The sequence below is a fragment of the Sapajus apella genome, unplaced genomic scaffold (assembly GCF_009761245.1).
Source record: "Sapajus apella isolate SASKATOON/1434 unplaced genomic scaffold, GSC_monkey_1.0 scaffold80, whole genome shotgun sequence".
NCBI lineage: Eukaryota > Metazoa > Chordata > Mammalia > Primates > Cebidae > Sapajus > Sapajus apella.
The window spans coordinates 3464874-3481892 of NW_022437020.1; the positions used below are offsets into that span (position 1 = coordinate 3464874).

The 17019-nt window shown below is 36.0% G+C and overlaps 1 protein-coding gene across 11 annotated transcripts in view; it reads left to right on the forward strand.

The window, feature by feature from the left end:
- Positions 1 to 17019, forward strand: part of MCTP2 (multiple C2 and transmembrane domain containing 2) — a 262031-nt gene that overhangs the window by 225645 nt on the left and 19367 nt on the right. For all 11 annotated transcript variants that reach the window (XM_032252795.1, XM_032252799.1, XM_032252797.1 and 8 more), the window contains one exon: positions 11160 to 11269. In XM_032252795.1, the coding sequence (XP_032108686.1) occupies positions 11160 to 11269 (110 nt within the window). The remainder of the gene's footprint in view (positions 1 to 11159; positions 11270 to 17019) is intronic.

Here is a 17019-nt window from a genome sequence, read left to right on the forward strand (position 1 = left end):
GTTCAGCCAACAGCAATCAGTTGACATTTCCTATTTGTATTAGATTCCATATGTGGAATCCTTCCATGTGGACCTTATTTGTACGGATGGATTACAATGAAAATTGCATTAATTTTCTACACAGTAAAGGTCAGTAATTGAAGCATGAACCAAGAAACTATTGTGTAAAATGCTGTATCCCATACTTAGGAAAGGTCATGCAAGACAATAATATCTTGTTTTCATTACAGAAGGTATAAATACTTGCAGTAGAGTTTCTTTCTTTTTCCAGTCCAACAATCGCTTACATAGAATATCTCAGCATTTTCTATTAACATCAGGAAGAAGGAATAATAAGGGCATGTAATAAAAGAAAAAAAAGCGCTGCTTAATGCTATCAAAAAGAAACTGTGCTCTAAGGCTGGCATTGTGGGTTGGTTTGTTTGTAACTAGGTTGTCAGAAATAGGACTTGAATGATCTGTTCTTTTAGGATCATCATTGAGGTCACAATTGCCTCACAGTGTTTATGAAAAACAATATGACCCTTTTATATCAGTTGTAGATGAAAAACAGATATGGACATTTTCCTTTAAGAAAATAAGACACATCTAATCCATTTTTGTTGATTGAGGAGCATAGTATAATGGAAGGATGCAAATGGATTTTGTATTTATACTCTATTTTCACAAATTAGTTTGTCATCATTAAAATTTAAGTACATTTTAAACCATTAATTTCAGTGTTTAAAATGATTTTACATCCTCTAAATTGATTAGTCCCTTCCTTATTACCCAGGCAAGGTCTTCTTAGTGGAAGAGCACATGACATGTATTTAGAAGCAGTTCTCACTGTGAATTAACCTTCAGAGTCCTTTAGATGACATGGTTAAGTCCACCATGCCTCATTCCCTGTGTTTCCTTGCTCCAGAGAGATGAGATGAGATTATCTATAATATACTAACTAGAGAAAACTGCTGTTCATGGAGGAAGTCTTACACTCTAACGATAAGAGTAGTTCTGTACTTTCTTTTTCTTTTTTCTTTTTTGAGACAGAGACTCACTCTGTTGCTCAGGCAGGAGTGCAGTAGGGTGCGAGCTCACCTCATTGCAACCTCTGCCTCCCAGGTTCAAGTGATTCTCATGCTTCAGCTTCCTGAGTAGCTGGGACTACAGGCATGTGCCACCACACTGGGCAATTTTTGTATTAGAGATGGGGGCCTCATGTGATCTGCCCACCTCAGCCTCCCAAAATTCTGGGATTACAGGCATGAGTCACCATGCCCAGCCTGTTTGTGCTTTCTTAAGGAAGTGATGTCAAAATATACTAAATTGGTTTAAGTAATCTTTTAAACTATGGCACAAGCAGTGATACTTAAAATGATAAAGTGTTGTATTTTTAAGAAAATAAAAGCCAGAGAGTATCTTTGAATGGTTAACAGTAGTTGCATGTGCACACACCTTCTATATATAGGGCATATTGTAAAAGACCTGCTTATGGATAATTTTCAGGGGACTAAAGTGCATGGTCATTCTGATTTAAGTCCTTTTAACTTGATTTGATACGGTTTTTAGTGATGAAATGACTTAATTGCTAACATTTTTATCATACTATCTTTCAAGCCTTTTATAATGAAGTGGATTCCAGCCAATTCTTAATTATCAGTTTATGCATGTTTTGGATGAGAGGGGATTACCTTCCCAATTTCCTGTAGTCCTTTGGCAAATCAGTTGCTCAAATACTCTGTTTAAAAATCAAACTCTCATTCTTAAAAATGTTTTGACTTGATAACCTTTAGAAGTCATCCAGTGATATTATCATTCTGGCCTTTTGGAACATTATTCAGAGCATCCTACTTATTGTCAGGCTAATTTTCCTTGTACATGTATATCTTTCTGATTTCCATTCTAAGGATTGTAGTTAGTATGTTATTCTCAAATATTATGAAATGTGATATGCCAGACTCAATCGGATGAATTACCTATCCTTCTCTTAGCTACTGTGCATTGTCTGATCAGATACCGTCAGGGACTCTGATTTTTTTGTAGTTTATATAGATTGTGTATCCCTAATCTAAATATTTGAAATCCAAATGTTCCAAAAATTGAAACTTTTTGAGCTCTGATTCTCAAAGGAAATGATCATTGGAGCATTTTGGATTTCTGATTTTTAAGTTAGGGATGATCAACCAGAATAATGCATATATTCCCAAATCCCAAAATATTCCAAAATCAAGAACACTTCTGGTCCCAAGCATTTTGGATAAAGGATATGCAACCTGTACTGCATCTAGATATTTCTTTTCCCATTGCTTAAAATTGTTATATCACGAGAAGGTAGAAGACATTGGACCAATCTACCAGTGATTGGTTTTCTAAAAATAGTAGCTCTGTCTTTTGTATTTAAAAATAAATCCCCCATCGGTTTTAGTGTGGCTCACCCAATTATCCATTGAGTTTATGAGATAATAGAAAGGTGGGGATACCACTTTTTTTCCTCAACAGAAAAGTACTCGCTGAAATAAAGCATTTAATAAAATAAAACAAGAGTAATAAATCAAGGCCATTTTGAGTAGGAATTTAAGCAATTAGATTTATAAAAATATTAGAGTGTTCAGTTTGCAGGATGCTTTTATATGCAGTAGCTCATTGAGTACTTAAAATATTCAGTTTCATGGTATGTTACCTTGTCTACAAATGAACAAACAAAGGTTCAGAGAAATTAAGTAACATATCTAAGATTTCTCAGCCAGGATAGTGGCAAGACTCAGACCCATATCTTCTGGTCTAAATCTTGCTTATTTTGACCATGCTCCATTGTTGTGAAGGAAACTGGTCATTAACTTATTGGTTCATTTTTCTGCATTATTTTGGCAACATTTATTGATGTTTCTGTACCAGAACCTCTATGAATACAAAAATTCAACAAATCCCAGTGCCCTAAGATTGCTGCTTTCATCAAGTTTCCAATGTTGTTGTATACGCTCTGTTGGGAAACAGAGGAGGAATGCTAGGTGAGTCAGGACTGCTAAAAGGAGGTGATGTTTGAACTGAATCTTAAGGTAATAGGAATTACTTAACTTGTTCCTTTGCTGAATCACGTAAATATTTTATCTTATACCTGCTTCTTTACTGTACCTTGGAGAAAACTTAAGGCTTCCCACAGCTAAACCAGCAACTGCCACTCATGGTATATTTATCTACATTAGTTACAGTTTTGGAAAACCATTAGCCCTGTTTACCTTGTGGTAGCATGGCATTCTGCCACTCAGTGCAGAGACTTTTAGTGGAATCAGTCTCTCAAGGGTCTAAGTTCCAAATTTTTTTTTGTCTTAAACTGTTGCCAATTCAGTTATATTTTATGAGTATCTTCCTCTTAAGCTGATTGTTTATTCCTTATACTTTTTCAACCCTATTATTTGATACTAGATGAGATTCATGTTGCAGACCCTCCCCCCCCAAAAAAAATGTGTTGGTAAATACCAGTGCAGTGTGTAAGTGCTTTATGTAATGAACAGATAGAGCAATATAAAACCGCTTAGAAATGATATTGATTCAAAATCCAAATACTGTTTTATATTCATTTCCCAAAGCAAAAGAACTACTTGAGAGAGAAGTACACTCTAGAAAGAGTACATATCTCCCCACTCCATTTTAATAGCATGAGCTGTGGAGTTGACTGTGTGTGTGTGTGTGTGTGTGTGTGTGTGTCCCTGCATGCCCATAAAATGCCTCATGGGAAGAAATTCTAAATGACAGTTCCTGGAGCATTGCTGGGATTCCCAAAGAATTTTTAATTTTATGTATCAGAAATATTGCTGCTTGTTCTTTGTTATGACAGATGCTGAGCTTTTTTTTCATGCGAAATGCCACTCAATCAATTTCTCATGTTTACAATTTTTCAAGTTTTCAAATTTGAGGCTTTTACTATTCTGTAGGATGAAACAGACTAAACATATTCTTGTTTAAAGTCTAAAGGTATGTTTTTGCATCTTTAGTCTAGATGATTGAAATTACTAAGAGGATTTTGAGATTTAAAAAAATTGGATTAATCTCTTTTGAGAATTTCGTTCATCCTGTGGCATATTACTCAGTTTTTAAGCATGTCAAAAGGATTTTTTCTGACATGGTCAATTTTCAGGACTTTGTCTCTAGTTTTGCTTAGGGAATTAATATAGAAATGTGAAGTTTTCTAAAGCAGAACATGTTGGAAAGATTTAAAGTAACATACTGATTATATAATTCTTAGTTGTAAATTCATTTTGATGGTGTTAATTCTCTGCCAGAGGCTCAAAGCTAGTTTATTGCACCTACAGTGCTATGTTCACTGAAGACACAACACAACAAGGCCTTAAGGAAGGAAAGATTTGCCTTCTGATTTTTTATATTTCTTTTTTTAAAAAAAAAAAAAAAGAACAATTGTGTTACAACATAGACACATTATTTGTTTGTAGTTCAACTCCTTACAAAAGTTAGCAAAAATACTCAATCCTTTTAACATTTTATGAATTAATAATGAAAAAATGGTGGGCTTGTACCCATCTTCATATGATATATATTTTTAGGTTACCAAGTTAGTTTGTTATTTGTCTTACAGTGAGTGTCACTCTTTTTTTTATTGTGTGCTTAAAAACAAGGAAACCTTATGAAATTTGAAGTCTGGATTTGAAAAAGTCCATGCTTTCATCTCTTTATTTGGTGATGCATGCTTGCTCACAAAGTGGAACCCTAAAGCATATGAATTTTACTTATGCCTCCACGTTTTTTCACATTTGTAGTGAGAAATGATACCCTTCTTTTTCAAATATAGGAAACTAAATCTATGTATTTAGCCACAATTACCTTGTTCATTTGTTTAATCACACCAGTGGCCTTCACTATTTTTATTACACATTTCCCTGTGTAAATTGGAAGCCTTGTATGTTAAGGGAAAATAGAAGCACATGTGACAGCAGTTCTGTCTTTCTGAATGAATCACTGTTACTCTTCCTAGGCAGTTTGGTAGCAACAGCAGATGTAATGCTGTGTTTTCTAAACTGTGTTATCGCCACATTTCCTGGTTCAATCTGAAATGTGTAAATAAAGCCAGCATGATGCAGATGGAACTGCAGATGATCTTTCATGCAACTCAGGGCAACATGAGTAGACTTGTCCTGGAAGATCATTTTCTTTGAAACTTAAATTAACCCCAGTATTCTTTAAACTAGATGAAAGGTTGTTCCTTCTTTTGTAGCTTTGCCTTCTTCAAGGGAAGGAACTTGTGTCTATGACACACCTGGAATATACTAGGTACTTTACATGTATGATAATATTTAATTTTCTCCACACTCCAATTAGAGTAATGATTATATTTTCCAGACATTGAACTTAAAATTCAGAAAGCATAAAGCGCTTGCCATGATCATCAAGCTAGATGACAAGACCAGAGTTGAACCCATGGTCTGACTCCATGGTCTGGTGTATATAGACACATCATTTAACTTCCCTGGACCTAAGTTTCCTATAATACAAATACTAATACTGAAGACTATGTAATATATCCTGTAATATGTCCCTTGGTATAGTGCTAGATATAATTAAAGAGAAAAGACCATAAAATCAATAGTATCTTATTTAAAAAGAGATAAATTTTGCAGTACAGAGAGTGAAAAGAACATTTGCTATAGGATGATTAAAATGATAGAGGTATAATGCAAATTGAGAGAACAAAGACAGTAGTCAGCATAGACTAGCATCCTTAGGAAGAGGATTCACAAAAGTCGTCAAGCTTGAGTTGGGCCTTTCAGTCATTCTATTTATAAGGCCTAGAATCTTCTCTCAAACCCAAAGCGCTTGCTTATTTCTTGGGTCAATGTAAATAATTATTTAATACTACGATAAACCTGATAAACTATTTTTTCCTGTATACATTCATTTCTCCCTCAAATAAGTACTGTAGCAACACTGAGGATGTACCCACCACAATTGTTGGTGCTAAGAACACAGGGTCAGATAAAACAGCCTGGTCTTATCTATCGATCCCTTAGTTCAAGCAGGGTACAGCCAAAAAGAGGTTAATGAAAGATATTAATGAAACATCCAAGCTATGAAAATGTAATCTTGTAGCATGGAAGTACTGTACCTTAATAAATATACATTGTCCAGAGGCCATTTTTAAAGCCATTCAGAGAACAAAAACTACATTTATTACTAATCATTAAGATACCTGAGCTCAGTTTCCTCTCTCACATGAATAGCAAATGCCTGGTGCAGGGATTTTAAGGAAAGGGTGGAAACATGTGAAAAAGTTTTTTTTTTTTTTTTTTTCTCCTCACTGTCTAGAAGATTCTCTGGAAATAACTGGTTTGTTTTCTAATTAATTTTAGAGAAAAGTGATTCAGCTTAATCTCAGGTCCCTGTTTTCCCAGAAAGTTTTCATTTACTAATTATCCTCATTTTTAAACTATTGTATTTAATATTTCCACTATAACAAAGTGGGATACATTGTTTTGGCTTTCAATTTAAGCTTTCATCATCCTCTGTGGTCTTTTCTAGTAGCCCATGGGATGCATGCACAGTGACCAGGGTTATCAAAGACTAACACCAGGTTAACTCCGACAGCCAGGAATGACCCATCTCTATTTTCCTGACTCTTTTCAGGGACTGAGTGAGTAATATCCAGCTTTAAAGGAAAGCATTTGCATGGACCATAATACAACTGCTCTCAGATAAGCTAATCCCTTCTTGTTTCAGGCAGTAGTAGAAAGCATGTGATGTCTACTGGCCCATTAAGCTGTGGCCACTGCCAGGGCCTATAAGATTCAGGAAGCTTTCAAACTGCCTATTCAGAATGGTAAGGAGACATGAGAAATGATAGGGTAGGTGTACATTAAATATTTGCAAAATTTAAGCCTTCCTGCTGATAAGAGAATAAAAAGTAGTCTGAACACTCTTAGCATATTTTTTTTACTCATTGTAGTGAGTAAATATGCACTTACCTTTTTTTACTTTTTCAATATATAAATAATAAAAATACAAAGATTACATATTTAGTGAATGATCATGTACAGATAGATAGTACATTTCTTTAGAGAGTTGTTGATAAATGTTTTGTTCACATTTCCTCTCTACCCTGGGGCCTTGACTTGATCACATCACTGACATGTGTAAACCCCAAGTCACAAACCTGCCACAGAAGTCTCAACAGCTACTTCAAGAGGAAGTACCCGAGAAAATTGTTTCCAAAAATGTTATTTTAATGCATACAGCTGAGAATGTATGTTGACATATCTCTCTGTAGAGCATGACTTTTCATTTAGATCAAATGACTGTTCTTCCACATTAATTTATACATATATGAAAAATGACCAAGTGGCTGTTAATCTTCCTGCCATCAAAGGATGCAAACTCAATATCAGATGACTTTGTGAAATTATTTTGATTTTTTGCATCCAATATATGAAAACAAAATAAATCTTTTGCAAGTTAACTCTACAAATACTGTAATTTGTAACATCAACAATGCCACTGTAAATTTAAACACTTAATACTGAGAATTATTTAACTTTATAATAATATGAATGCAAATTTTGATGGAGCAAATATCACAATAAGATATTCCTCCAAAATGAAGAAATATGTGAGGCAGAAATGTACTTGGTATTGGCTGTGATGCACTAATTATTCATAACTGCATCCAGACAAGTGATAATGCTCCACCAGTTGAATTAGAAGTTGTAGTGTCCACACTTAAACAAGATTTTTGTATACACAGTTGGGATATCAACAAGGTTATGTGACAAAATTATGTCACGTATAAAATAAACATCAACTTTCTCTTCTTTACCCATTATCTTAGGAAGGTTTGAACCTTTGAAGATATCTCAGTTAAACATTCTCCAAAACTATTGGACACTTTTGTGGAAAACATATCTCTAAATTATGGTCATAATCAGTTGAAAAGTTTTATTCAAAAATTTTTTATGACTGAAGTACTAACTTTATTTTTGGAAGCTTTTTCTGAATGGGAGTCAATTTTTTTAAGTGGCCAAAAACCACTTTATTTTTGTATAAAAGCAACATATATAAGGTCATATGCTAGTCATGATTCAGTTTTTAAATTCTGAAGTTATACTTTAGGTTTTTAAAAATTATTATTTATCTTTTTGAGGCAGAGTCTCACTCTGTTGCCCAGGCTGGAGTGCAGTGGCACGATCTTGCCCTACCGCAACCTCTGCTTTCTGGGTTCAAGCAATTCTCCTGCCACAGCTTCCCTAGCAGCTGAGATGACAGGTGTGTGCTACCATACCTGGCTAATTTTTTGTATTTTTAGTAGAGACAGGGTTTCACCATGTTGGCCAGGCTAGTCTCGAACTCCTGACCTCAAGTGATCTAACCACCAAGGCCTCCCAAAGTGCTAGGATTACAGGTGTTAGCCACTGCTCTTGGCCTAGATTATTTTAATTTGTGGGAAGAATCTTTGTGATTTTTAGTACAATAAATATATATTCTGAACCATTAAGGAAAGAAATTTAGATGCCATTTATTTTTCAGCATACATTTGTTAAATGTTCTAACCTATTGTCTTGAAAAAATATTTGACAGGAAAAGTTTCTGTGAATGAATACAAAATTTCAGTGCCTTTGAAAATATTTGGGATGAAGTATATACAGATTTCAATATTTTAAAAATAGATCAAGAATATTCTCCATGTATCACATTTTTGTTGTGAGTTTTCAAGGTACCTAAGTGCTTGTAGAAAGTGTTATTCATAAAAATTATGTTCTACGGTGGAGTCAATTAAGGTGTCAATTTAGTGACCATTAAATGCAACTCTGAAGATGATTAAGAACAATTTAGTGAAATATTAGAAATCCAAAGATGCTATTAAAAAGTACATTCTTTTGAAAAGTAATCCTGACATGGGTATATAGACAGATATAGCTAGTAATTAACTCAAGTGTATGAATAGATATAATCATTCTTCTTGTGTCATTTTAAAATATCCAGATTTTATTTTAATATAAAAAAATCTATTCTTTATTTGAAAATAATGTATTTGTGAAATAAAAATGGAATAGTTTTATAGGTCCACCAATATCATAAAACCAAGTTATCAGTTGATCAGCATTTCAAAAATTAATTCTGACTACTTCTACTCTTAAAAGTAAACAAGTCCAGATGATAAGTTATTCTGTTACTCAAGATGTAGTAAAACTCTGTAGCCTAGTCTTTAGATATTTAATACTCCAAACATCATATTTATTATAAAGTAAAAGGACTTGTGAAAATCGTTATTTTGGCATGCTAACTCATCCTTTCTTCATAACCAGAACCTCACTATTTGTGTGTTTCATAGAGAAAAAAATTAGATAATTGAAATAATTTTTTATGAAATTGAATGACTTGGAAACTTGAGTCATTTTCTAAGAAATTGTTTTGACCTAAATTGGATGCTGCCGAAAAGAGGAAGCCACTTTGGCCCTTTGGGTCAAGTTCCCTCGTGCTTTCAAATGTTCCTTTATAAACATGAATACTTATGTGGCAGACAGAGATGGGTTTTCACCATTGTGCCCATTAATAGATGTCAGTAGATGCATGAATTAGTATGTTCTGGCAGCATAACTAATTTTTAACACAAACTGCTTGAAGAATTAGAGTAAGGGAAAAAGAGAATACAAATTAGGGTAAAAAAGTAAATGTGTCTTGAAAGTTTGATGTTGCGAAAGGAAGCAATGAACCTGGCTTTCATTCTGTACAGAATGATTGGATAAAAGAGTAAGTCTTGATGGTAAGAATTAATTCAAACCATTGAGCACCCATTACTGGAGAGGGGGTGGCAGTGAGGCATTCTAGCTTCTGTTCTTCCTTGGTCTGTTTCAGCCAAGTAGTTTCATAAACAAGGACAGATATAAGAAGGGAGGTTTGTGCTTTTCAACATTTCTGACATATTGGTGCTTTTACCAGCAATCCCTATGGATAGTGGGTTCTCTTTCACTCCATCCACGGCTCCAGTTCGATGGAACAAAGGATACGAGATGAAAATGATTTTTTTTTCTTTTGCAGCGCAGATGGTATTATAGGAATGTCCTCTTAAATTTAGAAGTGTTCGCTCAATGATTTAGTACAATTTTAACCCAACTAAAATTCTATATAGGAAAAAATGTTCTGTAAGAGCTGTTTGAGGTTTTAGGCCTCATACAATAGGTGTGGTGGCTGCAATGACCCAGAGAGGCAGGAGTTGAGAGCTCATGGGCTACATCTCAATTACAGCAAAGTTCATAAGGGACTAGAACATAGCATCATAATATTAAAAATAGAGTAAAAATACTACTCTTCTGGGAATCTTGACATTTGAGTGATTTCTGAGTAACTTGCATAACTGTTAGTTACCTAGCATGGTAAAACACATGTAAGGTTTTCTATAAGCAGGAGGAAGATAATCTTAGAATGCTGAATTCCATCTCACATGAAGCATTGGAAATTAAGCAAGATGAATTAATATTTGTTTCCAGTATCATGAGGAGATTCCAATCAATTGCTGATCATCCTGGAAGGGAATGATCTGGGTGGGCTGCAGCCCCAGCAGTACACTGTGGGGTTACTTTATAGCGTGTCCAAATCCTGCTGCTCCCTTTGTTTCTGAGGTGGGTGCCAAAGGATGGATGAAATGCCATCAATCTGGGAATGTTTAAAACATGCTTAAAAATGCAGCAGAGTTTGACTAAGATGCTCCAATACTAGGACTCATACTACCTCTGTCTCCAACATGCCATGGCATTACCCGCCAGGAATATCTCTGAAGAACACTGATAGGAGAGGGATAGGGTGAGCTTGCAGAAAACCATGTGAAGACAGAGAGGAAGTCAGAGTTAGCCAGACTGACGGGACTGCAGAGTTCTGTGATGGACACAGCAGCCTCCACAGCGAAGTGAAACCCTTGGTTCTGTGGGGCTTCCCTTTATCATCTCATGACAATGAGGTAGAAACTGAGGCTTACACATTAGGAGTGGTAGCATCTGAGTGAGTGAACAGATTTTTCTGGGTCAGTAGGGGGGAGTCAACATTTAAGTTATAAAACAATGATTCATCTTTTGTAGTGACTGTTGGTAAAAGCCATGTTTTTATAATGTTATAATATTTTCTATATCAGCATGATAAAAAAATGAAGTAACTGAGTTAAATCTTGCTTTTATGTTTTCTAGGAATCTGAGAAAAAGGGGCTGATTGAAAGAATCTACATGGTACAGGATATTGTTTCAACTGTTCAAAACATCTTGGAGGAAATAGCTTCTTTTGGAGAAAGGATTAAAAAGTAAGTTCTAAATTTGTGTTGTGGTGTTTGAAGTAGACCTGCTATTTGCAAGGACAGTGGGGTTATGGCAGTGGGGTTGGAGGAAGGGCGGTCAGAAAATACAAAAATGAAAAAACCAAAGCTACAGTTGGATTAGCCCTGTCTGACTTCAGTAGGCTTCTTAACTTCACAGTTGGATGGTGTCTCAGAACTGGGGTGACCATATGGCCCAGTTTTTTCCAGTCGCCCCAGCATCATTATGTATAGTGTCCACTTTCACTCAAAAATACATCATTTTGGGTGATAAATTATATTTAAAATGTTACCCTATTCAGAAATAAAAACAAGCACATGTGCTATAAAGGAGCCTTTTCTATCTGAACCACAGAACTCAGTAAATGCCTTGAGTGAACTTTTCTCTTCAGTTCTCCAAAGAATGGTACATATCTAGTAGCATTGTTGATGGTAAATGTGAAGTTAATTCACCACATATATGGATGTCTTAGGACAGGATACTACTCTCTGGCCCTTTGTAGAGAAAGTTGACAGTATTTTCAGCTTTCTGGAACATATAGTCTCTGTCCCAACTACTCAACTCTGTTGTTAAAGTGTAAAAGGAGTCACAGTTAATATGTAAAGGAATGGGTGCGATAGGCACTCCAATAAAACTTTATAAAAACAGGTAATGCCCTGGATTGGGCTCACAGTCTACCCACAGCTTGCCACCCCCTATCTTAGGAAATAGTAGCTAAACTCTCTAGTGGAACCCCAGTTAAGAAAGACTATAGATTCATATATTTTATTTTATTATTGACTCTGTATTACCTAGTTTTCATCTGGCACCAATAAATAGGAAGGTTTTTAATTTTCTTTGAACTACTTATTTCCCCCTTTAATGTAGAATTGTGTCACCCATATTCCAAGGATTAATTCTTACTTTATTGGTGATGTCTCTGTGGATCATTCTAGTTTCTTTAAAGAGTATATTGTTTTGGAATTACATCGGTAAACAGAGATTATAAGTGGTGCTGGAACCCAAGTGCAAATCTTATGCATTAAAATGCAAGAAAATCAATAAATGATACTGACATCAGGAAATATAAGTAGTTAACATGCAACTTTATGTAAACACCAACGTTCTTTCTCAGTTGCATAGCCAATGAAATTACCCTTGAATGCCTACTTATTATAAGCATAGTAAACATGTAAACTTTGTTTAAAAAATAAGTTATGGATGATTTTAAACAAAGTTGGTGAGTTTTTATTGAATTTACAGTTATTTCCATTATTATCTTAAGAAAAAAACATTTTTGCCACACAGATGATGCCTATTTGCCTTATTCTTGTAGGTTTCATATAAATTGGAAAAAGATTGCTGAATTCACCCTTAAAATGTTTCATATAAACATTTGAAAGTAAACATGAATACTAAAATGAGGAGGGCATCATGATTCTTTATTCATTTCCTCATTCAACTGTCAGTTATTGAGTTTCAGATACTGACTTGGTCTAAGTATGAGAAATACATCCCTAATTACAATAATGATAGCAAACCGAATTGTTATCTCATGCCAGCCAGGCAGTCTTCTAAGCCTTTTAAACACACTGGCTCCGTTGAGGAGCTACTTGAAGGAGAATTAAATAATTCCAACAACGTAAGGATGGTTAATATCCTCATTTTATAGATGAGGAAACTGAATCACAGAGGGATAAAATTTAAAGTCCAGGATCACACAACTAGTAGCCGTGTAGCTTGGATTGGAACCTGACCACCTCATTAATATACTAAAATATCAGTATCCTCGAGGAATCTACATTTCAATGAGGGATAAAGTAATAGCTGATTAGAATTCAGTAGCATTAGTGGTAGGGAGAGGTCTGATCAGCCCAGGAAGGGATGTAGGAGAAGGACAGACGTCAATTCTGAAGCAGCCGAAACTTATCAGCATCTCTGAGAATAGGAAGAGGTAGCTGGGCAAAGAACTGATGAATGAGGGCTTCAATAGTAGACAGCCCTTGTGCAAAAGCACAAAGGCCAAGACTGTGTGGGAGATACAGGGAGATGTACGGGATCTAGTGCATCCGTGCCATGGAGGTGCATTTGGCAGTGCCTAGAGAGGAGGCATGTCATGCAGCGGCTTGAGGAGATGGAAAAAGTCAATGGAAGAGAGTTCAGTGAGGGATGTGTTGGCAGTCAGGAGGGTAAAAGGACAGAGTGGGGTCAACACCCGGGAAGGAAGATCATGTTGTTTGGTAAAACTGTCTCCATTCTTGAACATCTCTAAAAGACAAATGTGGCTGTTGTGCAGTTGAAAATGTAAAAGGAAATGTGGCTGAAGAGAGAAGAGGGCAGAGTGATTTAAATAGGGTCCCAACTCCCCAGTGCTTCTGCGGGGCAGCTGTGCCCAGCACAGCTGTGGTGGTCATGTCTGAGATGTGTCTTCAGCCCATGAACCAGAGTACTGTTCTGCCCAGCTGCAACACAGGAAGGCTCCTAAGGCTCGACTCCTATTAATTCTCGGCCATTCATTATTACAGTGACCTTAAAGTCCCTGCTGGGCATTCAAGTGGGATGTCATGTGTAACTCTGTTGGAATTCCATTGTAACTCAGTGCTTAAGATCCAGGACAACTTTTATTCAACTTTTGGCAACTGGCAAAAAAAAAAAAAAAATACATAAAACTCTCGAAGCAAAGCTTCTCTGACACTGATGGGGGTGGGGACAATGGTGTACATTTATGTGGAATGAACTGTATTCCTTTTTTCCTACTCTTCTCTACCTTCTCTAATTACCTTCCCTAATATTACACAAAATTTAACATTTTACAGAACATGTAGCATTTGGCCAGGTGTGGTGGCTCACATCTGTAATCCCAGCACTTTGGGAGGCCGAAGCGGGCAGATCACCAAAGGTCAGGAGTTCAAGACCAGCCAGGCCAACATGGTGAAACCCCATCTCTACTGAAAATGCAAAAATTCATAATTTTTTAGGGTATAGTGGCATGTGCCTGTAATCCCAGCTACTCAGGAGGCTGAAGCAGGAGAATTGCTTGAACGCAGGAGATGGAGGTTGCAGTGAGCTGAAATGGCACCACCACACTACAGCCTGGACGACAGAGCGAGGCTCTGTCTCAAAAAACCAACTAAAAAAACATGCAGCATTTATGCTAGACAGCAGGCAAAGTGATGCAGGAAAGGGAAGCATATCATACATTGCATCATTATGTAGTGAGGGCTGTAACCCTTGTGCCCTTGAGTGGCTAGGGAAATCTCCACAGAGGAGATATTGAGATTCAGATACACCTAGACTAGGCAAGTTATGCCTAAAAATGTTTCAGGATAAAGCTTAGAAGCCACCTTTATAAGAAGTAGAATTGCCCTGGCCAGGAAGTGATGTGAAAAATACTAAGCAATGAAGATGGGCAAGCAGATTAAGTGAGGCTGGAATCCTTTGGGGAATGAGAGATGGATGCATTTTGTGTTTAATTCAAGAGTGACATGTTAAAGGAACAAAGGGTGAAGACAGAAAGATCAAGGCAGGAGGCAGGTGTAAGGGAAGCAATAATAGGCTAGTGTAGAACCATGTATTGTGAAGGAAAGCCTTTTGTAGACAACAGGACAAAATAAGAACCTACAATAGTATATGACCAGTAGTTTTCATTTCCCTGGGGAGAAGAGTCAGAGGACCTCATATGTCCAAGGCTTTGAAACAAGGAAATCGTACCACTGACACAAGGTTAAATGCAGTGGGGCAGTCGGTTGGGGGAGGACCCAGAGAATATACCCGCACCCACCTTCTGGGATGTGGTCACAATCATTTTTGTTAAGTGGGTTGAAATTTAAAAGATGATGTTCTTCTGTATTACTGAGCCCATGTGGTTGTATGAAGAGGATTCCTTGAGTTTTTCCAGAAATTGAAAAGTTAAGGTAATTTGTTTTATAAATGCCTGAGTCAGGGTTACTTTCTGAGCATTTAGGGAGCTCCCAAGTTCAGGAAAACTGGAGAAATCTATGAAAACGTTGCTTTACAAAGTGTCTGATTTTGAGATGGGAAAGCTTTGATTTACCAAGCTTCTCCAATTTTGGATTTTCTATGAAAGATGTTTTATGATAAATGGGGAAAGAGTCTAGTAAGGTTTTAAGTGTTAGGGATATTGCTACTTAGTGTCTTTGAATTAAATCCTCAGCGTTATAAACAGGAATATTCAGCTGGATTACATGAGTCACATGTGCTTATTTGCATTTTTTAAAGTGCCTACTACAGAAGCAGTGAAGATGGGATCGCAGGCCAATGTTCTGAGTTCAAAGTTTTGTCATGGAGTTTTATAACTGGGAGTGAATGATCTTATGCAACTTACTTAACTTTTAGGACTCAGAATCCTCATCTGTAGGATGGGAATAACAATAATAATTTCTGCTTCATAACATTTAAATGGATTAGTCCATATAAAGAGTTTAGACCAGTGGATGGCAGGTAGTGATCACCTAAAAATATTAGCTATTATTAGTATTATTCTTTTGCTATTGACTTTCCTCCTCTGTGTGTTAAATAAACAGACCCAGTGAATGTCCCTTGCCCTCCTTCTAAATCATTTTAACACTAAAATTGTGCGTTGCTGAGGGGAAAAGGCATTAGTCAACTGCCCTGGCTCTTAGAAGGCAAATCTGACAGGCTATGTGGGAAAGTAAGTGTATCACACAACTCCCTTTCTAGAAAGCACACCACACCACACACTTGTGCATGCACAACTATTGGGATCTTTATTAGGATTACATTAATTGGGAAAGAACTGATACCCAGATGTGTAAGTTTTCTAATATATCAGCTTGTTATATTCCAGTGTAATATCTCTTTAGATTTTCTTTAATCGATCTCATCATTGTTTTAGAGCTTTCTTTGTGGAAGTCTGACATTTTTTTGTGAGATATATTCCTAAGTACTTGATAGTTTGGTGTTAATTTAAATGGTATATTTTTTCAGATGTCATTTTCTAGCTGTTACTCATGTATAGACATGAAATTAATTTTTCTGCTTTAATTTGTATCTAATAACCATGGTAAACTTAGTTATCTTTATTTTTGTGTGAAGATGATTATTCTGAATTTTTTCCTTAGATGAATGTATCATGTAAGAATAATTTTATATTCATCTTTCCAGCCCTTACCCAGTTCATTTTCTTGACCTGCTGTACTGGCTATTAGCTCTCGTACAAAGTGGATTAGAATTGGTGTTTTGAGACATCCTTTTCTCATGGAATCTCAAGAGAGAAAGCTTTCAACATTTCACCCTTAACAATGTTGTTTGCTGTAGGTTTTTGTCAATATGCTTTATCAGATAAAGGAAGTTCCTTTTATTCCTAGTGTGCAAAGAGTTTTTATTTTGAATGCAAGTTGAGCTTTCCCTAATATTTTTGCCTACATTCATTGAAATTATGTTATTTTTCTGCTTTATTTTTGGTTTATGTGAATTACTTTGGTTTTCAAATGGTAAACCAATCTTACATTCTTGGAGTAAACCCAACATTGCTGTTCTATAGTCCCTTTATATCTGCTTGGATCTTTTTTTCTTGCTTAGGATTTTTGCAGTTATGATCATTGGTGAGACTGACTTATTTTCTGTTCTTGAAATTTACTTGCAGACAGGTTATTCTAAACTCATAATACAAGGTCAGGTTGCTTCTGTCTGTCTGTTTTTCTGAAAGAGTGTATGTGAGCCTGATGTGATTACTTCCTCTAAGATTTATAGAATTAGCTGGTGAAGCATCCAGACC